Below are 24,062 nucleotides of genomic sequence, written 5' to 3'. Positions count from 1 at the left end.
ACCTTAAACTGCAATGAGAACTGCTAGGCTGTTAAGCAGAGGTGGAAATTTTAAATAGACCTTTGAACCAGCAACAGGTACAACATGGGGGTGATGGGCAAGCAGGTTTCTCTTACTTGTACTGCTGATGATCCTTTGTACTCCTTGTTTTTGCCATGAATCTCTCTGCCAGTTTTTCCAGGTTTCGGGAATACTCCATCTCTATTTCCGACTTCTTGCGGAAGAAATCCTGCAGATCCTGAAGCAGCTGCACTCTCATTTCAGTCTGCTGCTCCAGGCATTTCTGTTGCTCAACGAGTTGAGCTCGGATCTCTAATGACAGAAAATATCCACTCAGGTCAGTGAAAGCAAATTAATCCTTACCAACCAAAATTACAAACACTCCAGTGTACTTCACCCTCACAGCTACACCAGTTGGAGCTGGATTTCAGGTCTCATGGCGGGATACAGCAGTGGCAGCTCTCACTTCTGCCACCACATGCCTAATGCCCAGCATCCTCCCACCTGCTGTCTGTCTCACAAACTGCCGTGACAGGGGCTCAGGTGAGTCTCCACCTTCCTCTCCCATCCCTCTTCTGGCCTCTGGCACTAGAATAACATTCTCCTTGGAGCCATCTCCTTGCAGAAGGTGGTGCTGCTCTGAAGAATGGCTGGATAAACAAGCACCCTTTGGGCCAGGATCAGCCTGCTGACTGTCAGGTGTTCTATCATCATGTACACCATGGAAACAGCCTTGTGATAAACCCTGGAGGTATTATCCATTGTAACTGTGCACAGGTGAGCTCCCATGTCTGACCTGTCTCTGCCAGGGAGGGAACTGGTGTATTATATATGCATCCAACATTGTTTTACAGCAAATATAGAGGAAAATGTACCTATATTTAGAGACAAGTATTTGAAAATTTGCACAAGGTTCCAGAGACTATAGTATATTTTTTTAGTATTAAAAAAATAATAATTTAGAAAAATCTCAGTTTAGAAGAGAATATATCCTCACAGTTCTCTTCTAGAGAAATAAGGAAAAGCCTCCAGATATCCTACCACTTTTTGCCGTATCTAAAATTACTGTGTAATAGGGTTCTTATTTTAGAGATTTCTGGGGTTTTTGATTTTTTTTTACATTTTGGTTGGTCATGTTTTAGCACTTTTATTTCCTGAGTGATAACCAGTTAAACACATTCTGAGAACATTTCATCTAAAAAGATCCCTCTGGTTCTTTAGAGTTCATTACACTTTTGTCAGCTGCCCAGGCACAGTGTACTCCAATACTGTGAAGTAAAATGAGGAGTAAACACTTTCTGACAATAGTATATGTGTGTGTTTTTTACACAGTTTAATGCTATAATAAGGATTTATCAATAGCAAAACAGCCAGAAGTGAAGTCCATGTAAATGCAAAATTGTTGTGAAATTTTACTTGATTCTTAATGATGTAACCATGCTGTGGTCAAAAGATCCTGGAAATCTTCAAAGCCCACAGCATAGTTTGAAATAGAAGAGCACTCTAAAAGTCATACTACATCACATAGAACTGAGCACTAAGCACTAAGCAGTAATAACATGGTAAAAAATTATCTGATGGAACTAGGATCGAATGCATCCTTACTGATCTTCTAGCAGGTATGAAGGCAGAGATCCACTCTGCTGGGATGCAAATGTGAATACTGAAATAAGGTAGTAGGAGCACAGAAAACTGTAACACCAATATATTTGCTGGAGAAGGGACACTGCAGTGTTTTCTTCCAGATCTCCTGTGAGCTATCAGCTGCTGTGTTAATCATTAATGAGACCATCCATTTTTATAGTCTGGGAGGTGAACCAAAAAATGCATGGTTTGGTTTTCATTTCATTTGAAATCAGTTTGTTGGAAAAGAAACCGTGCCTCCAGCAAGGATGAGCCACTGTAATAAAACACTGTATCAATGACATTCATGTACACAGAGGAGAAAATCACATCGGAGCTGGAAGGTTAACAACAGAAACAGATGCTCAAGACCAGTTTTCTAGGTGTCTACTACTGTTAATATTCCAGTCATGGAAAATTCCTGTGTATGGGGAACCAGCTGTACAGATCCACTGGTCAGATGCAGCAATTTTGTCCCTAAGCTGGAGTTTTCACTAAATCCAGATCCATGTACATGGTCACTATACTTTGGCCATCTCCCTTTCCCACTCAGAATTTTCTAGCAGTTACTTTGAAAGCAGCATTTTGTACAGAACAACTATGTTCTGATTATTTTGTAGGTCAGTGTACCTTCCTGCTATAATTCTTCTTTTTTAGGCAAGCTTTTACCATAGCAACAGGAATGAGAAAGATTTTATTAACAGGAATATATGAATAGAAATACAAGAAACAATGAACAGGGCACAACAGATAAAATATGAGAAACTGCCTAAGCTTTTTGATACTGTCTGGATTTTCAGTGGACAATAGTGGCTTCCTTCAAACTTGTATTTTAGAAAACAAAATTGAAGTATAATCTATGAAAGCTGACGAAGATGTAAAAGCTCTGAGTAAGGTTGGTAGAAGCAGGGGCTCAGGGTGCTGCAGCTTTATGAAGGAAGATTTCTAATTTCTGGTTATTTGAATTTCAGCAAAGAGAAAGAACACATTGACACCAAAAGGTCAAGCCTGTGGCCTTCTGCTGGAGGAGAAAACTGGGAGATGTATATCCCACTCATACTAGTTCACCAGTCAGCCCAGAAGTGACTTCAATAGCAGTTCTCCTTCCAAGCTTTCATGTCATTCTGTTCCTTAATTTTTAATTTTTTCTTTTACTAATAAGATGTGCAATGCCATACTGGCAGGCTGAGATGGCAATGAATAAAAAAAATCAGATCAGAAAATGTTGTGATTTCCATTTTTTGATGAGAGCAGTGGATTAAAAAAAAAAACAACCAAACAACCAAACAACAATAAATCCTCAGAACAAGTATTGGCAAAACAAGCAGGCAGCCTGAGTGTCTGTGTGTGACAAAATCACAACTGTCCAGGTACTATTAACTATAATAGACCACCCATTACCTGCTGCTACAGAAAAATGCACCAAGGCAACGCTATTTTCTTTAACCAGTTCACATGTGTGATTTCCCTAGGGCTAGAAAGGGTGGCATGGAAAATTGCTGCACTGTATTCAAATAAAGTCAGTATAGTCCAAACTCGATAGATACAGAGAAAGGTGCCTGTCTTTACTCTTATTTTGCTGCCACATTTAAATTCCAAGTTGAATTGGTACCAGTTGTAATGGGCAATGACATTGTCCTATTCTGCTCTGCTGAGTGGCTGATGTCAAATTGCCAGGCTATTTTGTGCCAGGAAGAGACCCGTTTAAAGCCTGGATGAGTTAACACCTTCTCCTTCTTTCTCTTGGCAGCTTTGAGTCAATGCTCATTGTTTTTCTGGCCAGGGGCAGGCTCAAAAGGAATCCATTTATACTGCATCCATTTATACTGTAGCTTGAACAGACTGTGATCACATCAACTGGAAAAAAAAATTAAATCCACCCTACTCTTTGTCCAAGATTTGCACACACAATCAAAGTGAGGAAACAGTTAATGTGACTGCAATTAAATCAATAAACTGAATAAAGTTTTATTTATAGAGTTTTATGCTAAAATTTATTTTTGTTATGCCCTCACAGACACCCTCTGCTACAATTACTGCTTAAGTATAAAATTTGATTTTGTTTATGCCAGTTTTGAAAATATAACTCTAACCTTTCAACAAATCTTTATTTCCTTGACAAGTGCTTAAGTCTGTGCACCATGAAAAGTAAAAAGAGACAAGATTATAGTTGCTTTGAAAGTTAAGTCAGAGCAGATGAAGCCAAACTACTGGTATTGCCCAAATCACAATCAGAAATAACTCATCACGGTTACCTCTTTGCACACAGTACAGTATTACAAACAGTGACTTGCACAGCACTGCTGAAATACCCTGTACTACCCTGAAGCACAGGGATGTAACCAGTGACAGGCCATGTCCCGCGGAAGGAACCTGTGAAGATACACTACAATGTGACACAATCACAAGGCTGGCTACACACCGGCTTGGAACAAAGTTCTTCACCTTCACTTCCACACACAAAAGCACCATCAAATATCCCCAAAAAGTCAAAGGAAGCCCCCTCCTGACCTCAGTAGCTCACAACTTGTAAACACATGGTATTAACCAAATTAACCCATATTCAGACCAACACTGCTGCCCTGCTACAGAACTCCCCATTGCAATGCACACCCTCATCCCTGGCCTGCAGTGCTGCAGCAACGCTGCACTAGGTTATGCCTAACCTTTCAGACTTTGGAGACTTTTCAGACCATCACACACCCACTTACTAACTCTCGAGGACAGCAACTCTAAAGAATGCTTCATGGTGCTACCAACACACCTGCCTCAAGATGCTTCCTGCCTGAGCCAGCCCAAGAGCTGTTGCAGCCTGCCACTCTTAGCTCCCATTTAACTTCTGTGCTTACAGAGCAGCTCTGACATGGGCTTTGGTGTTTGCTGAAAGCTCTAAAAAATGCCACAGAGCAGGACATGTCTCCCCAGTCACCCCCCTTGGCTGCACTGCAAGCCTCCCACCTGCTGCCCCACCCTGCCTGGCAAGGAGCTATATTTAAGTCATGATTACAATTCACAAACTATGCAGACATATTAATCCAGTGGTATTACTGGATAATCATACCGACAGCCTTGGGGCCTCACCCTTCAAAAGATCACAAAAACAAGTTTAACTCAACAGAACTCTTTGAGAGTACAGAGGCTCTCACAAGACATAGTTACGTTTGCAGGTTTTATCTCTTGGGTAACCAGACAAAGCCATATCCAAATGTCTCCATCACAAAAAGAAAAAAAAAATTAATTACTTTTAAATGTCTCAAAAATTCCTCATCAAATACACTAAAACCAATACATGGTACCTTAGACTTTGCATTTCTAAACCATTACACTTAGTAATTCTTGTTCCCCCAGCAAGCTATCAACACACATATCCTTCATTGTCATGCCAATGATATCCAGATCGTATTTCACAGGAGAAGATTCAGACCTTAAATTCAGCCTAGATATCATCTGGCAACCAACATGCATTTGTAATTAAGCAGCTACTGCAGCATTAATCATCTTGCAGATCCTCCTTGAAGACACTTGAGTCCTATATGCCTCTCATTCTGCCCTAGTTATTTAGCATGAAGAATTGCTCAAGTCTACCCCTGCTGCTAGAAGCTGGGGTGCTGCATGAGGGGACCGATCATTTCAGTTTCATTCAAGCCTCTGCCTTTGTAACGACAACTTGGTTTTGGCTTTCTTTGTCAAGATGAGCAGAGCTTTGGTCCAGCTGCATGCAGCTGGCCAACATCTGCAGTTTAGGTTTTGTTTGAGGAAAGTGATTATCTCCATCCCACTGAAGATGCTGCCAGCAGAGAAATTGCAGCAGGAATCACTGAGAGGGGCCTGGAGGTGTCCCTGTGCACATCTAGTACTCCTTAATGCCATGTCCCATCAGTGCTCCCACACTTCCCAGGGACATTATTGTTCCTCTCAAAGACAAGAAGATAAAGATGATGAGAGGTATCACATCCCTGGTGGGTGCTCAGACCCAGATGCCAATACTTGTCTCTGAGATATGCAGCCTAAAGATGCTAGTGCTGTAAACTTTTTATTTCTCAGAGACTTGGCTAGAAAGCTATTTGAGTATTTCTATGACAAATGGCGAGGGAAGCTCTGTGGTCAGCAGGGAGTCTGGCTCACACTCTCTCCCAAGTCCTTGTTGCCATCTTCTTTGACCACAAACAGGAAAATCCACTTCAAAAGCCAGGAAATTCCACCAGACTGACAGCTAATGAGACATGCTGGAGTAAAGATCTCAGAGGCTGATGCAGAAATGCCTTTAAATAGATCACAAGTTTGTACCACAACATTAACCTTCTATTACAGACTAGGGGAGATCACTTCCCTGTGTTCAGCACATAAGACGTGTGGCTGCAGAGACAGTGATGCCCTTGAGCTTCCATAGGCAGGGCTTCTGTGGACTTCATTGTACCCTGACTCCCCTCAATTTCACTTAGTACATTGAGCATACAGCTTTTTACACGTCGCCACTTGAAGTGTGACCTCTGCCGTGCACATCCCAGCATTAAACTCAATGTTTGATTTTGTGTTATTTTCCAGAAAATTTGTTTCAGATTTATGTTTGTTTGGGGATTTTGGGGGATGTGGCTGAGGCTGCCTGTGACAGATTACAGTCTTCAGACTGTAACATAGAATTGGGCGGGGAGAGAGAATCACTTCTGGTATCTGAAGGGCTGTACAAAGAGTCAGCAATCTGAAGCCCCTGTTGACACCTGTCATACATCTTTAAAAACTGTAAACCACATTCAGTCAATCACTTTGGCATCCTTAAAGATAAAAGCCAATCCTTGTGCAGCCATTTGGAGGAAAGCCGGTGTAGAAGCCATTTGCAGGATGCAGACAAATTTTTATGGGTCACTTCACTTGTCCCGCTCAAACAAGGGGAGCAGAGAAACAATGCATCCTCTCCTTGAAGCTGCAAATTTCATTTCTATACATTCAAGCAAACACACTTGTGTTTACTGCAGTCACAGACTGGGCAACAATATGTGCCTATGCAGAATCCTGTAACTGGGGGATCCCAGTGGACATGATTCAAAAAGGGCAGCTGTATTAGGGCACCTTCCAGATCCTTTTGAAATGAGAAGACATGTCTGGAAGAGCGAAGAAAATCTCTAGATGTAGAAGAAGAAGCTTTTCTTCTTGTTGTTCTTGGACTAACGCCCTCCTGCTATTCACAGCCACAGCTGCTGGTCACTTGGCTGCCTACAGTCCGAGTCTAAATGGAGGGCAGTATGCCAGCTCATGACTTGGCAGGACACTTTTGCCACAATGCTGCTGCCAAGTGACCATGAATTTAAGAAGGCAGTCTGCCTGCACCACATTTTGAGTGCCACTGCTTTTGTGGCAACTGCTCCGTTGCACGCATAACTATGTGCTGGCATTATGTCCTACCAAACCTTGAGCCTGGAATACTCTGTCCTTGTATGTCACAGGAGCTGGGACTGAGGACAAAAAATTCTGTCCCTCAGAGGAGAGGGAACTTTATTTTGCTCAACAGTAAAAGCTCAGCTCATCTCAAAACACTGCAAACCAGAAGAGTAGAGAGCAAAGGGCAAGATGCCTCCTCTGCACCAAAAGTCTGATTCAAGGTCTTTCACCAGAGTGACCAGCCCTTATCTCCTGCAGTGGGAGCAGATACTCTCCCGAAATTCAACTGCCCCACCTCTAGATGAGCAAATCAGTTCTGCAAAGAAAGATAGAGAGAGTGAGACTGAGAGAGAGAGAGAGAGAGAGAAAGAGGGAGGTGGTGGGAGGAAAATAGAGTCCATGCAACTGTCTGCCAAGCAGACAGGTGATCATAAAAGTAGGTGTTTAAAAACCCATTTAGAGCATCTAAACTGTCAAGATCTATGGGAAAACTTATTCTGAAGCTTCTCAAGGGACCATCCTTTTTTTAATGCTTGTTAAAGATACCATGAGCCTTTCTTTGCAGTCTTAAAATTTGGGCACGTGAGAAAATTAAAAAGAAATCAGTATGCCCAAATCTTTATTATCTTCTCATCAATGACGTACCTGCCAATAGAACAAAAAAAATTACTCATGGGTTTCCTCGGAAACATTCTTTGCACAATGTCAGGGAGGCCTGATTAGCATTAGCACTCCATGAGACAAAAATTCCACACAAACTAGGGGGTCCAGTAGGAAAGAAAACCCAGTTTGTCATGATCCAAGCAGTAATGAAAACCTAATACTAGGTTCAAACCTTCATTAGCTTCCTTACTTGTAAACTGGGTGAAATTAGGTTGAATTCCTGCTTCAGCTATCGCAAGGCTGAGGATGGAGCTGCCTCTGAATCGTGCAGCAGTATCCACTCTGCAACAGACACTGCATCACTTGTCCACCAACACTACAATAAAATCACTCCAGATGGGTACATCTCCTTTACCTCCAGAGAAGCATAAAGCTCTCGACTATACAGATGTAAGAGATGTCATCCAGACCAGCACCATTTCATTTTGTTAAGTTCTACTTTTTTGTCACAATAAAACCCTTCCTTCCTTCTTAATATCTCAGATGGAGAGCTGGCAAGTGAAAACATCTGAAGGTTTCTTCTAGAAATGAGATATTGAGAGATGTGCCTTTTCTTGACAAAATTAATTTTCCTGAACCTCTGTCAGATGACATAGCTCTTAAGATGAGAGTTATGCTAGCAGAAGTGCAGGCCAGGAACTCCTGAGCAGCAGGATAAGCAGTAAAGCATGAAATCTGCACATCAATCAGATGTGGCAACTCCTGTATAATGGTAACTATCACTGTGATAAGACTCAGAAGTTAATAACTAGAGAAAATTCCCTCCCTACATCTGGTGAAAATGACTCTCCAAGCATGGCACATCTTCAGGAGGTCAATAAAACATTTTTAGGATGACACACACCCTGCTGCATGTCATAAATAAGAACATGCATTTGACCCAGCCATGACTTTCAGTGACAGCTCTTTAAGTCCCAAGGTGAAGAAACAGTGCAGTTAAGCACAAAAAGGAAACAGTAATCTGTGCTGTGTGCCAGCATTTTACCCACATCACTTTTCAGTCCAACCTGTCTAACATGCAGTAAATTACTTTCACTATTGCTCATTTAGCTTTGATACATTTAGCTTTGATACATTTAGCTTTGATACATTTAACTACAACCCCCCCAACTTAATACATTGAGCACCTTTGTGTTTTCCTTCTAAAATAAGTATGTTCTTTTTTTTTTCCTGCAACAGATCCATGATGTTCCTCTTCTTCAGTGAGATAAACAGCCATGCCACTGAGATGCCTCCAACACCAGTTTTAAAACTTTATGTACGCATCCCATGCTAATTACGTACCTGACTACATCCCTGTAGTTACTTAAGGCCCTCTGTACCCCAGCCAACCAAGTGGGGCAAAGAAACTGTCTTGGGCAACATGCCAGAGCTACAGAGTGTGCTTTGGATGCTGGCACACCTCTGGGCAGAGATTAGCCGTGCCACGAGCAGCATGCTCGCCAGCAGCACAGAGCAGGGACAGCCCTGCACCGGTGAGGCAGCAGTGGGGGATCAGAGCTCCTCACTCACCCACCCAGTGCTGAGTGAAGGATGCCATCTACTACCCAGCCAATCTTTGAATGATATTCTATCACCCTGCTTCATGCTTCTTGGACAGATCTAACTGTAAAAGTGCAAGTCTGGCTCAGGAGTATGTCTGTCAGACCAGATGGACCTTGATCTGCATAATTTTTTAGTAGAGACTTGGCCTAAGTCTGCAAAACCAAAACCCCAGCAAAGGATTACTGGTCTTCTGAGCATGACTATGATATTATCCAAAAGTAAATTTCAGTGTCTTGTCTCATTTTCACATAGCAAATACCGAATCTGACTCAGGTTTTAAGAAACAGGACACCATGTTTTGGGGGGAAAAAAAGTTCTGCATAACAAAGTGTGAACAGAAAATTTGTATTTTAACTAATAAAACAATAGAATAATCAAAATCATGATGGAATTACTTATTCTGTCTGTGGGAGTACTAATAAATATAAAGTAGATAATCAGATAATCACCATGTTGGTTGATTACAACTATTATATGAGTAGTAGTAACAGCAAGTATTTTTATTTGTCACCTAACAAGATTAGATGAATTCTGCCATGCTTCAAATACATTTGTCTATGTGCTGCTCTGATTTGGTAGAAGGTGTAATGCCTAAGTGAGAAAATAAAATGCCTACCTTAAAGGATGGTTTTGAACCCAATTACTCAGAGCCTCAAATTCCACTAACAGCATCTGGGAAAAAACAAATCCTTCACTGTCACAGAGCTATTCTTTCTGCTACAGAGAAGTATAAATTGGATTGTGGACCACATTTAATTAAATTTATCTTCAGTTGTTACAGTAGCAGGAGAAGAAAGTGTTCCTCCCCCTCCTCCCCCCTGCCCCAGGTTCCTGCTAATGGGAATAGAAAAAAAATCCTGCAAGACTGTAGGTAACTGCTGTTTACTCACTCAATAGTAAAACGAAGAATAGTATCTGCTAGTAAATGAATTCTGGGGTAAAATAATTTGTATATTTCCAGGTCTCCTGGAAACAGTCTTTTTCAATCTGTCAGAAGTTTAAAAAAAAAAAAAAAAAAAAAAAAAAAAAGGAAAAATATATCACTCCCATTTTTTAAATGAGAGGAAATAACAGAATGAACAAAACTTAAAGCTGATGATTTGTAGAACCCAGTAGCTCCATTAATTCACTGTTTTGTGTATTCTGCAAATGTTTCTCTCCAACAGATATATGGGTGATTAGGGTTTCCAGCAGGGCTTTGATGATTGCTGAATGGAAGCAAAGACACCAAAAACAGCTGTAGGAAACATATGTGCCACTTAGGGCACCTTCACTGAATGGCCAAGGGATTAATGCTTCACGTGCTTAGTTCAGAATTCCTTTATAAAAAAAGGCTATAAAACCCCTATTATTGCCTATGTTTCTAGCCTATCTCCATTTGGAAATAGACATTCTGGAAGCAAAAGCTGCATTGGAGTGAGTAATGGAGTAGAACTGCAATGGTCAGGGCAGTAGCTGTAGCTCCTAGGCCCTTTTTCCCTGGCTAAACTGAAATTGAATCTTGATGTTTTGTAAGCATGAAGTTCTAGCTCTGAGAAGCACATCAGCAGCCATAGCAGCTGGATGGCAAAGCGGTAACCTGTGAAGATAGTTATTCTTTATTCTGGGAAAAAACACTGTTTGGCAAGTCACAGAAGGCCATGCACAATTTAGTGAAGAAATGAAAGATGTGACATCTACAATGGAGATGGAATTACCACCCTGTAAGAAGATCATCATCCAACCATAAGCAAAATACTAGGGGAACATTTTTGGAAATAATAAATGCAATAAACACAGATACCAACCGAGGAAAAAAGCAAGGGTAGTTGGAAGGACAAATCAGACGTGCCAGCAAGCAACATGTGTCTCACAGGCTTCTGACAATTCGCCAAAGGAGGCTTTATCCTGGGTTAAGTTTCCCTACTCAGAAATACTCTGAATACTCCTGATACTTGTTTTACAACAGTGCTAAATTTCCAGATGTTTACTTTAGGGCCTTTTATTTTTTTAAACCAAAGATGAGTTTGAGTCAGTCAGGAACAGTGGGAAAAGAGTTGAAACAGAAGAATAAAGACCAAAAAGTCAAAGTGTGGCAGTACACACCTACTCAGGCCAGATGAAATGCCAAATTGCAATGGCCAAACTGCTGACAAGAATCTGTCCCCTTTGCCTGAAAAGGCTACTGTGACCAAAGGGCTGGAGAGCATCTCCTGGTAAGGGAAGGGGGAGCAGAGATGCCACTGTGTCCTAGGCAAGCAAATTCCTACTTCCACATAAGTTACTGAAGTTCTCATTGGAAATATTTAGAGGACAAAGACAGGTAGCGAGATAAGGAGAAACCAGGTCAGTTCCTGGAAAAGAAAACTACGGTGGCAAGACACTGGAGTTACCTAAGCTTATCAACAGATAGTGGATAACTTAGACCCAGCTTAGACCTTTAGTTTCAAGTTACCTGCAATCCTTCACCTCAAATTGCCTGCAGTCCTTTGCCTCAAATTATTCTATCCCTGTTCCATTTAAAATCTATTAACAAACATTAAAAAGCACAAAAATACAGATAAACCACCTGAAAAGGATTTTTTTCCAGTTTCTGCAAAACATGCATTTTCACTGCAACTTCCTTTCTGCAACTAATCTGTCAAAGTTCAGCAACAGTACATAATGAAGCATCAGTCCTGTCTTCTCTGCCTGGATAGACATTTTCATCTTAGTGCTAATCTACTGCTTTGTTACGTTGGTGATAATCTGTCACAACCCTGACATGTAAAAATCACAAAGAAAAGACTACCTTTGCATGAAATTCAAGTCATCCAGTTGACTCAGTCTAAAACTGTAGATTACTCATGTCCAAGCTGGATATTATCTAAAAGACCTCATCTGTGGCTTCTCTATGCAACAACAACCATTTCACAACTAGCTGCACCTTCCTCAGGGCAGCCATACATAACCCAGCTCCTGTGTCCAATGCCCACACACCTGCTCAGGGCTTGAACACAGTGCCAAGCTCCGAGGAGACTGCAGCTGAGACACATCAAACATGAATGGTGAAACCACAGCAGTCTGTGGGCAGCTGCCCACTCTACAGCTGCCATGACCTGTTTGTGGGCATGTCCAGAAATACTGCTCAAAAAGGTACAAGACTATTACTATAAATTTCATTCCACCTTCACACAGGGCTGCAAACCATATGATCCTGGTGCCCTATGCTGTATTTCTCAACACACCCTTACTACAAACAGCAAGGTCCAAATCACAGGAGTCCAAAGTCAAGATACAAATTCTAAACAAGCATGTCATCAGAACTTGGAGATGTGTTTTTACTTGTTTACACACACTTTCAGGTTATGAAGAACAAGAATAAGATAGTCAACAAGAATAAGATAGCAGCTGTGAAAGGGGTTTGAGCAACATTTACTTTTGTCTACTTTAAAGGAAAAAAAAACAGAACCCTTTATCTAGAATGGAATGTAAAGGCAGAAAGCGCTCAGTATTTAAGTATTCTGCAAGTTAATTCTTTCTGATGCACTGTTCCAGGTAATGGTTCTTCCCCTGTCTGCAAAACCCAGTTTCATTGCAAATTAGCATTAGCTTTAACCAATGAGGTCAGAATTTGAGAAAATAAAGATCTTCAGGCATGAAGAAAGGCTTGTCAGAAGATTCAATAGAACTGTAACACCCAGATGAGTCCAGCTAGACTCAGCATGAACCCCCTCGTCCAACTTCCAAACGAAATTAATTTGCTTGGAGAGCAAACAATCATGCCTAAAACTGCGTCAATTGTAGAAATTTGCAAATATAGAAATCTACCAAGGAGTTACAACAAGACTTACTTTTCTCCCCTAGACCTCTATTTACAAATTTGTTTTAGAGACAGGAATAGGCAAAAGCGTCCCTTGGTTCAGGAAGACCACTGCACATGGTACCCAGCTAGGCTGTGGAGCTCAGCCTCTTCCCAAGGAGCCAAGCAAGCTTTGCCTATTTTCCACAGAGAGAGTCCTCTAGCCACAGAGGTATATGGCACTCTCTAAGGAAAGACTCAGATCAGAAAAGCCAATAGCCTGTATAGAAAAAGCTGGTTGTAAGCCAGCTTCCTAGGAAAAAGTTTCCCAGCAGACCTACAAGCAGTTCATACTCAAGCCAAACAAGCTGCCTGAGCTCCTCAGAGAGGGCAGAAAAGCCACCCAGAATTAGTGTAGTCTCTGACAGAAGCAACGTGATTAGATGGTAACTGAAGACCTATCTCATGCCCTTCGAGTAAGAAGCACATCTGCAACATTTTAACTCTGCTGAATAATTAAGTTGTTTCTTGAATCATCACTAAGGTTAGACATAAAAGCGGCATTTCAATAGAAATGCACCGGAGTTCCATTTCAAGGTAGGACACTTAGGACTTTCAAAAAAGAACCTTCCTCTCAAAGTACCTCCTCATTGCCATCCTGTATCAAGGGTGTCACGCAGCTTGACCTGCCTCTGTCCCTCTCCGTCCCCATAGGTGTTCTGCTGGGAGCACCAAGGTGGAGAGCCTGCCTCTCTCCTGAGCACTTCATGCAGGAAGTACCATTGCCAGTGCTGCAGATCCACCCACGTTATGCAGGAAAAGGAAAGACACTTTCAAAGCATTTCTTTAACCACAAGGATGCAAGCACTGTGAAGGCAGAGGTGATTTAAAATTTAAAAATCAAAACAAATCAGGAAAGCCTTTAAGCACTCTGATTTAACAAAGGAGAACAAACATATTCCAATTCTAAAACACCTAATAATTTTAATTAAAAACTTCCCTCCTCTGCAAAGTTTCAGTCTTTTAATTTATAAAAAGCTTGTAATTAAGATGTAAATGAAAGCTCCAAACCTTGCAATTTCCTGCACTAAGGAAATTCTGATTTTTTTTCTTAATATGCCATTAGTCAGTTTGATTTAGACAGAAATTTTATCATTTAAATCTCCAAGTAAAAAGATCTAAACAACTGCTACCAAAGGAAAGTTAAGGCAAGAAATAAAAGCTTTCAGTGAAGTAACAATAGTAGATCCGGGAGAATATGCAGCCTGGCAGAGACTGCATCTGGCAGGGGAATACTTGACAAGACTCTCAATACTTGACAACATTCTCCAAGTGCCAGACTTTTTCCAATTTGCACCTTCAGACCTCTGCATTGGTTCACTGAGATATAATAAGACAAAGTGCTGTCCTTGTTCCTTGTGTTGCCGTACAGTACATACTCCATCAGCTCAGCGCAGTGACACGTCTCAAGACCCTGGCTCTTATTAGAAACCTGCACTCATTAGCTATGCAAGAGAACACACTGTCTGGCCAGTCACCGCTCCTATAATGCCAAATACATCTGCCTCGGGTCTAGGCTGGATTCACCACCACCTGCATCCTTCCTATGGATTCCTCTATGCATGGGTGACTTCAGGATGATGTCCCCATGCAAATGAATCCAAAATTACCTCGGTAACAGTTTCAGGTCTCCTTTATGAAATGGGTTTTTGGATGCCTTCACTGTATTCCCATTGCCCTATATGGACATCCTGATAAATGCTGCCGTAGCTCAAGAATTTCCGCTGATGTTCTCTGAATGCAGGGAGGGAGGGATAGCAAGAACCTTAATTGTTTGGGAGTAAAACAAAATACTTCCAGTATCTTTTTATACAGGCACCAGAGAGCTATGTACAACACACTGGTTTGAGGATGCTCCTCTCTATTTACCAGGATATTTTACTTTGAAGGCATATGCTCCCTCTGTATTCCCCATATGTTTTTGGGGTTTTTAAAAAAAAAATTGGAGGAGCAGAATAATTTGCTCCATTGCAGGCAGCTTACATGACAAACATTTGGATGAGCATCAGAGGACAGAAGAATCTGCTTTGATGAATAAATGAGATTTTGAACGGAAAGATTGAAAAAGACTTCTGTACAAACACAGAACAAGATTTTGTGACATTAATGACATTCCTTATTAAAGACTGTACACAAACATCATAATACAGGTGTGCTACTTCAGAAGAAATATAAAAAGTAAAGGCCAGGTCAGCTAAGAAAACTGTACCTTTTCTGCATAAAAATGCAGAATATTGCACCATCTTTAATATGAGACATCCACTGTTAAGGTCTGGTCTAGAAAGCCATTTACAGCTCCCAACAGCAGAAGTATTGATCAAATGAATGGATGCGCAGTCATGCTCATTCTTGTGCAGCACAGAATGGTGACCTTTCTATCAAACATGTCCATCTAAATCTCAAACCTCTGTTTGACAAATGCTGCACACAGAGGAACAATGTGCGTTTTGTGTGGTAGTAATGCCATAACTAATGCAGGAAAGACAGAGGCTGCCTGGGTGAGGATGAAGACAGTACAAATGTAACAGTTAGTCTCAGTTTTTGCTAGATTCTCATGTGACTTCAGATGATGTTTTACCTTGTTCTGTAACAGAGTGCAATAAGGCCCTATACCTTATTCACTCAAAATGTTTTTGTACCATAATTTTTAAACTTCCTTAGAAGAGAAAAAGAGCAAAGAAATGGGTTGCTTGGTGTTTTTTAGTAAGCGATGTTCCAGTAAGAAGTTTGATTGTTACAGAGGACTTAAAAGTACTTTTTTAAGAAAGCACTTTTAAGTGGAAGAGTATTATCTCAATATGAAGCTGTCTAAGAGTTGTTGCTGTGAATAAAAGCAGAACCTTCCAGTTTGACAGAACTGTATTTGGCCATGGTTTCTCTATCATGGGCCACTTCTCACTGCCTAAAATCCAGCTGACCTCAGACTGGGAGGCAAACCCAAGCTCTGACATTCAGATAAAGCAATGAAAGGGGAAGGTAAGTGCACCTTCGTGCTCTGGAAGCAAGACCTATGTGGTTCTTTGAGGAAAAAGGAAATCCAGCAGAACAAAAACCCAACAGGTATCCTATATACTCCAGCCACTATCAAAATTAGAATTATTATTCATATTATAGCAAATTTGGTGTTATGAGAGAGGAGAAACCTTATTGGCTACAGCACTTGCTGTAAAACAGTCTCCATCTGACTGCCCTTTGCACACTGCAGAGGTGCAACTTAAGCTGGCCTAAGCTGGATCGAGAGCAGTGCATCTGTGCTAACATGTGTTATGTGTGCTTAGGGTGTTGATCTCACTAAAAAGTAACAAGGTAAAAAAGATATCACCTCTCACTGCAACTACACCGCTGCCACTCAAGAGTAGGAAAGCAATGTATGATGGAGGCTAAGAAGGCTACTTGCAAACCAGAATAGTCATGGGACCTGAACTGCAGAAGGACTGCAGCTTTGGCTGATCTCTCTTAGCTGATTAACTGTGGGCTGTTAAGGAAATATATGGGCCCACCTTCCCTCCTCTCCCTGGCTGTTCATCCCCTCCTCAGATAAGATACATGAGGCTGCATGATCTGTCAGACCAAGGCCTGAATCCAACCAGGAAAAAAAAAATCAAGTGAGGGAATTGCGGGTAAGGATTGTTTTTCATCCACGCAGGTTCCCTTGTAATAGGGTTACATTATCACTCTGGCTTAAGAGAGTTCATCTTTCACCCTGCTTCTCTTTTAGCCACTGATTCAGAGCAGCAGCCAAGTGCCTTGCACTCTGCTCTGCTCCCTGGGAGAGCTGCTACTCTCTCCATTGCTGACAGAGGGAAACCAGAGAAACCTCCCTCTTGCCAAAAGGGTGTGATGACTCCAAACCATTTATTTCCATACAAACCATTTTTCGCACTGGAACGCAGCTCTCTAGCACCTCACACAAGAACCAGCAGCACCCCATATCACGAATCAGGGAGAGGCAGAAACAACAACTGCACTCAGGCACAGTGGTGTATGAATGAAAATTCACCTAAGTTAGTCAGATATGTGGTCACACATGAAAGGAAAAATAGAGTAAGAAAAGTCCTGTTTGCCCTGCATGATACACTGTCATCTGATTATGTGCTGAGCTGTTTCTCACAGTGCCAGGCACAGGCACTGTCTTATCTGTCAGCTGTGCATTAGACACCCTGGTGAAATACTTGCAAGGATACATTTCCCAAGAAGTGACACTCTGATGCCTTGGCAAGAGTAATGGCACTAATGGCAAGGGTTTGCTGTCTTTCAGTCCAAATCCTACAGCACAGGCACAATTTCTATTACTGTCAGCCATAAAATACAGTGGATATTGTCAAGCACTTGAGCAAAAATGCATGTGTAAAGCATTAACAAGAAGGATGATACGGCTTCCTGCTTGATAAATGACTCTCTTGCCTAAAGTCTGCAGTAGTAACAACCACACATTTCACTGTATTTCCTGTGGAAGAATTTCCTTTTGGTTTGTGGATCAGACCACCATTTAACAAATCCACCTCACTATTGGATTTGCAGTAGTATAGAGCAGCAATCCACAGGATTCTATGCCTCTGGAAGGCAAGCACCCATGTTAAGTAACTAAGATACAGGAACCCAATATTCCTCATGCAGCCAGCCACGAAATAAATCCTCCTGCAGGGAATTCAGAGCAGCTACAATTCCCAGAGTGGATACTTTGTCCACCATCTTTGTGCAGGTTGCCAGTCCTGAGGGTCCTGGGACACCTGTCATTAAGGGACAGATCAGCCAGTGCTGAGAGGACATGGGAATGTGAAGCAATTGAATAATGGAGAAAGCTGGGGAGGAAACTGTCTGTCATATAATTGCTTCTTCATGTGTGCATTATGCCTGAGACATGGAAGTGTCAGGATGTTACTTAGTGTGAGGAAAAGGAAATACCTTTTCCTGTAGGTCTGGTTATTTTTACTGGAGAGAGAGAAAAGACTCCCATGACATGAGTTGGCTCTCTGAAACTGCTAGTCCCAGGGAAGTAGGACATTGATCCATGGCCTTGCTCAAGGCTTCTCCCTCTAGTGAAAGGTTGGATACATTAGCCCATGCATCAATGCCTGAAACGGATGGATTTGTCAAGCAGGAGCTTGGCCAGGTCACCAGTTGGTTACTACAAATATGCCAGACAGAGACACATACTGCTGGTTTCTGAAGAAGTAGAAACATGGCTCCTTGCTGTGCACCAAATCAGACTGACTTGAGACAACCTTTCCTGTACCAGTGGGATACCTTTTTTGACTACAGCAACACTTCCGTTATTTCTACTGGTCTTTCCAATTTGTTCAACTTGTTTTATATTCTGTTAGGGATAGAATGCACTATATTTGATGTTCTAAGGCAACTGCTTAAGAGCTCTACAGCAGATGATAGCCAGCACTTACTATGGATCAGATGCACTTAGCTGATGCTGGAATGCCAAGTGCAGATGTTGGAATGCTAACACAAAAGAAGTTATAAATGCCTACAAACACACTAATCAGGAGAGACTGTAATTATGGCAACTAAATAAGGAATAAAACTAAATATTCCCTTTGTTCAAAGGGACTTAAAACTATAAAACAAATGCATATCAGAAAGGAAATGCTGTGTCAAAGAAAGCATTCATAAGAACAAAACAAGGAGTTGTCTCAGGAGAAAGGAATTATAATTATTATGTCACATCAAATGCAACAGATAACTTACTTCCATAAACAAATGCATTTGAAGGGATGCTACAAGGAACTGAATCCTGTATTAATGCTTTCCAGGTGTAAGATGATAGCTAGAAAACCACAGTAATGAGAAGCCCATAACTATGGCAGAATGAGAAGCTCTAATGGGGTGATAATCTTCCCAGAATTGCCTCTCCACAGAGCTCAGTTGGCCTGGCTTGATTTCCCCTATCATTTTCAATCTTAAAGAAACACCACCAACTTTGACTCAGTCAATCTCCACGCCATCAGAGGGAGTCATCCTGTGACTTGAACTTACGGGTTTTCGAGGGCTGTATTGACATGTTAAAAACATACTCCCCAAAATAAAGATGAAAAACTCCAGGGGAATCAACACTGTAAATGAAAAGAGAAAACTAAATCAGAGTGAAATGCACAGGGATCAAAAGCCAAGAAACTGAAGAGCATTTCACCGTCTAATCTTTTGAGCTAAGATGCACTGCTGTTGTTTCAGGTGACTGTCATGACCTCACACTGGCTGCTGGTCATCAAAGTGGAGCATGTGATGGACCCCCTGCTCTGATCTACCATATTCCAAACAGCCAAGTGCCAGGTGCCTATCCTGTCTCAGTGCTATTCTTCCTGTCCCTCATGTCCTCTCCTTTTTGTGCTACAAAGACATGGTTGTCTATCTTGGAAGCTCACTTTTCAGTCCCTTACCCTCCCTCTCATTTTTTCCTCCTTGGCTTTCCTCAGGCTACTTAGCATGTCAAGAGCTGGGAAGAAGGGTTATACATCACATCTCATCTCATCTCTTCCTGCCTGTCTGCTGTGACTCACAGAGGCCACTCTTCTTAGAACACATGCAGTTAATACCACAGCAAAATCCTACACTGTATGAAGTGAGGCAGCTACTGGTATGCTGGTGCAGTGCCCAGGCACTAAGGCAGGCATGGGGAAGAGGACTTGTCTGAGGTCCCACCACAGGAATCAAGGGACAGCACTTAAGAAACAACTAAGTAGCAGCATAAGGAGCCATCAGAGTGGTTCTGACACCCAAACCAGCTCCTCCTGCAAGTTATAGGCTTGGCCCCATAGCATGCTGACAGACACAATGCCTGGCTTTGATGGCAAAAGAAATCTAGGAGGAAGGTGAACAATTTGATTACTGAGGAAAGAAGAGACATGTTTACCTGCACACTGTAGTACTTCTGAAACATCTCATTTAAAAGCTCTGTTGTGAGTCTGCATACTAATAACTTCCTCCTGCTCCTTAAGGAAAATGTTTAGTTCTGGGTGTCCAGAAGCCCATTTCTACAATTCAAATATGCAGATATCTGTGGGATGAAATGAGGAAATTATGTGCAATGCTGCCTTCAGTGTGCAAACCAAATATCTGAGTTAGTCACTAGCAGTTTATTGTCAAAATTCAACATTTCAACTTGTCTGAAGAAACTCAACAAGGTGACTGCATTTTTCAGAGTGGAAAAGGTATTGTGGAAAATCCCTAAGCTGAAGTTCAAATCCTCAGAGCAACAGAAATAAAGCCATCTGTGACTCTCAATAAAAAGTGCCTCTAAAATGTAGGGTCCTACACTCATTGCCTCCTGTAGAGGAAAAACATATTGCCTTCAAAAGTAAAAGGCCATTTTTGTGATTACAAGCCTGTCTGGTGACTTGTACTGTCGCAGTCAGCAGGTCTGCAGGGTTAGCTCGTAGGTCATTGTGCCAATGTACAAATAAGCCTTCTGTTCACTTACTTCCAAGTCCATTGCATCTTTATATCCTAAAACTTGTATTTTTTACAACAATCACGGTATTTAATATTACCATTAAAAGCACTATTCCATTTTAGAAACTCTTATTTACATCAAGATATCCAGAAGTAAGGCTAGTAAAAGCTCAGCAGGAGCATCAGAGCAAAAGCTAAGGTGGTTGAAAAGACACTGAAATAAATTTTCTCTTGGAAAATCTTGATCTCACTTAATATAACACAGGGGAAGATTGATTCAGTCAGAGCCTTTTGAAAGATATTATCACGATATTCTATTCTGATTTTAGATTTTTCAAATGTTATGCTGAATTTTGACATGGCTTTTTTCAGTACTCTAAATGGCAGAACTGCCTGATCTTCTTGTAGTGTGGATGCTGATATGATGAACAAGAAAGCAAAATCATCCAAGATCCCAGATTCCAGATTCATAATCAAACTCTGAAAACATCTAGACTTGTAGGAAAACTAGGATCTCAATTTTTAGAGGCATCGCTTTAAATAAATTAAAAACATTTTAAGAGTTACATCATATACAGCTGGACATGAAATCCAAATCTATTAGTCTTGCACATCATTATGGACACAAAGGCCTTAGCATAAACCTAGACAGAGAAAGGTAGCACTGCTCTAAATATTATGGTTTCTAATAGAGAAGAGTCATGTTCACTTCAACTCCTCATAAAGGAAGTTGACCTGAATTTTCAGAAAGAGAATCAATCAGATAAACACCTTTCACCATACGGCCTAGACACATGGCCATGAAGATTTACCTATGAATTTCCCCTTCTGAAACTAATAATGTTATTCATCATTTGACCGAGGCGTTTCTTACCACAGAAGAGGTAAAAGCTTTTCTGAAATTTTTTTGCATAGGCATGTTGTGAAGCATTAGTGAATTCTCCACAGTGAAGGCTATTATACTGTGCTCTGACACATAGATGTAAAGTAAGGTAATTTTTTTTTATGAATTCTGCTTCTTTGGTTTTGAAATACTTGAATCAACAGATGAAGCTTCAGAAGGTGTTCACTTCTGTAATGCAAACTGGAATCATCTAAACTTAAAATATCACCTCCAGACTTCTTTTAAACTAGAATAGAAATTTTGGGAGCAGCAAGGCCACCCAGTATTGACGTCTACAGCTGGGCCAAATGTCCTCGGAGCCTAGTCACCCATGGGCACTTTTAGAGTTTCAGTGAAGTGCTGTGGGCTAGGCTGTAGTGTGACAAGCCAGTTTTAGGTCTTTTTTTTCAGGAAGTAGCTGCTATGGAAGACATCTGACAACACTCAGAAGCAGAGCCAGAATTTAAATTAAAAACCTTTGGGCTTTTCACCCTAGAAGAGTCCAAACTCTGCATCATCAGCATTTTACTAATAGCATTTCCACTGGAGGATGAACAAATCCTGTTGGTGGAACAATGCAATCAACCTGAGGGTAAAATCTTATAATCTACTCTTCAGAACAAGAAAAGCAAGAATTGGTAAATGCAAACTTGATGAAAGCCACCCATCTGGCATGGAATATTTGCTGGTGTGTAACTTACATTTACTTTCAAAAATTGAGATCTATTTTTATGCTGCTACTCTTGCAACAAGACTGTAGCAACCACACCAGAAACATGGTTTAGCACAGAAGAGAACTAAGCTACCACATTTCCTAGAAACTATTAAATATTAATATGCATGTTAATATATTGCACCTGGCAGTAACAATCTCAGGCCCAACCTAGAATAAAACTCCATTTTTCCCAGTCAAGTGAAAATAATGTACAGTCACTGCTAGGGTAACAGGTCTAATCATTTCCTTAGGCTGTCTCCATTCTCCGTATGTTGGCTGTGCATAATTCATAGGATTTGCCATATGTTGTCTGAAGCAAGTGTCCCTGTAAGTGTTTGTGGTTCTACTCGAAGGCATGTCTTCATAAATAACATTGTGATATATTTGACATTAAAAAAAAACCCAAACAGGGAAAACAATTCAGTGAAACATAATCCACTTAAAGTTTACCACTTAGCCATGTGTTGAACATTCAAGCGATTAGCTCCCCAAAGTACAACTTTTTTCTCAGTGTGTGCAGTCTGCTTCTGCTGGCAGCAGTTTCAAAGGAAAGAAACCATTTATCTTTCTCTCCAAATAAGGACTTGCTCCAGCAATCTTTACAAACACAGATAGCTTCTGCTGGCTTCTGAGAGCCTGAGCATATGAGCCTACAAATTAGGATTAGTTACTTGAGTATAGGATGGCAGAATTAGACTTTTCAGTGGTTCCAGCCTTGTAGCAGAGAACCCCCACAATACAACCTGAGTTTCCCATTTCCTGACAGACCTCACAGCTTCAATGACTTCTCTGACTCCCATCTGGTTTCCCTGCAGCATCTTCCATAATTTTTAGGCAAGCAAAGTTCAAAAGATAAGCAGCTGTGGAGCAAAGACAGAGTATTGGTCAAAATAACAGGATGATAAAAAACAGGATCTCCCCAGAGAGTGACATTGTTCAGAGAGGGGAAACGAATGGCAAAAAGTATAGGCAAGGGCAGAGGAAAGGGAAAAACAAAAGCAGAAGTGATGTAACCTGTTTGTTTCTGTCTCCTGATAGCTAATGAAAGATGAGCTAATTAGTTCACCCCTCAGCTGAAACAGGAATAAACTCTCCTTCCTACAGACAGCGATGCACACTGCAAAGGCTCTCAGGGGCATCCTGTCTCTCACACTGCTGACCCCCTGACCTGTGTGGCTGAGATCTGCCCTCCAGCTGAAAAGGTGCTCGAGAGAGGAGCACAGGCAGCTGAACAGACGGACACAGCAGGATCTCATGGTACATCTTTACTTGGGAAAACAGGATAAAACTCTGAACATTAAAGAATACAAACATGGAAGTTCTTTTTATGCTGAGAGAAAACAAATCATCATCTGAAGCTTTTGGGAGGAAAATGGGAAGTGGGTTGAAGAAAGACAAACTGTAATGCTGCTGGGTAGCTTTGCATATTTAAGAACTTCAAATTTTAAGACAGCTTCTTACTATCCCAGCATAATTGTGTTTGTAGAATTCCACTGTATTCAGGAACTCAGAAAAGCAAGCATGAACTTCAATGCAAAAGTGATGCCCACTTTCTAAACCATAATTTATTTTAGATGCTTATAGTAGAATCATCAAATCATCAAATCCTACTTACAGTTACCTCAACAAAAACTTTCACACACAATATAAAAATTTCTTATGCAGCCACAACCCCATGAATAGACATGTATTTCCAACATGAATAACAGAGTTATTCATTCAATAGTGGGGCTACAGGCACTTCCAGTGCGCTCACTCTTCAGTTGGTCAATAACTCAGGAAAACCTGATCCCCACAAAAAGGAGAGGGCCATGCTCCCCAAATCCAAGAAGAGGGGGCTCCAAACTGCAAACAGAAATATTTGGGTTTTAACAGAGCTATGTGTCAGTGTGACGCAATGTGAGCAAAGAGCCAGACTTCCAAGTGTCCCAGGCAGCACTATGTTGACATTCTTATATTTAAAAAATAAACCCAGAATAATTAAAACGGTAATGTCTTCTTTTGTTGAAAGGTTACCATTAGGAAGAGGAAATTTT

General features: G+C 41.1%; 1 protein-coding gene across 4 annotated transcripts in view; it reads right to left on the bottom strand.

The window, feature by feature from the left end:
* SRGAP1 (SLIT-ROBO Rho GTPase activating protein 1) overlaps positions 1–24,062 on the bottom strand; it is a 138,458-nt gene that overhangs the window by 71,436 nt on the left and 42,960 nt on the right. For 3 of the 4 annotated variants that reach the window (XM_021547435.3, XM_021547432.3, XM_077783501.1), the window contains exon 2: positions 117–312. In XM_021547435.3, coding sequence (XP_021403110.2) covers positions 117–312 — 196 coding nt within the window. Of the gene's footprint in view, positions 1–116; positions 313–19,889; positions 19,935–24,062 lie in introns of those variants that run through there. The other variant, XM_021547434.3, reaches the window with a different exon arrangement.

Source organism: Lonchura striata, chromosome 5 (genome assembly GCF_046129695.1).
Source record: "Lonchura striata isolate bLonStr1 chromosome 5, bLonStr1.mat, whole genome shotgun sequence".
In the NCBI taxonomy this organism is placed as follows: Eukaryota; Metazoa; Chordata; class Aves; order Passeriformes; family Estrildidae; genus Lonchura; species Lonchura striata.
The sequence above is the reverse complement of the archived record's forward strand: the minus strand, read 5'-3'. Positions and strand labels throughout refer to the sequence as shown.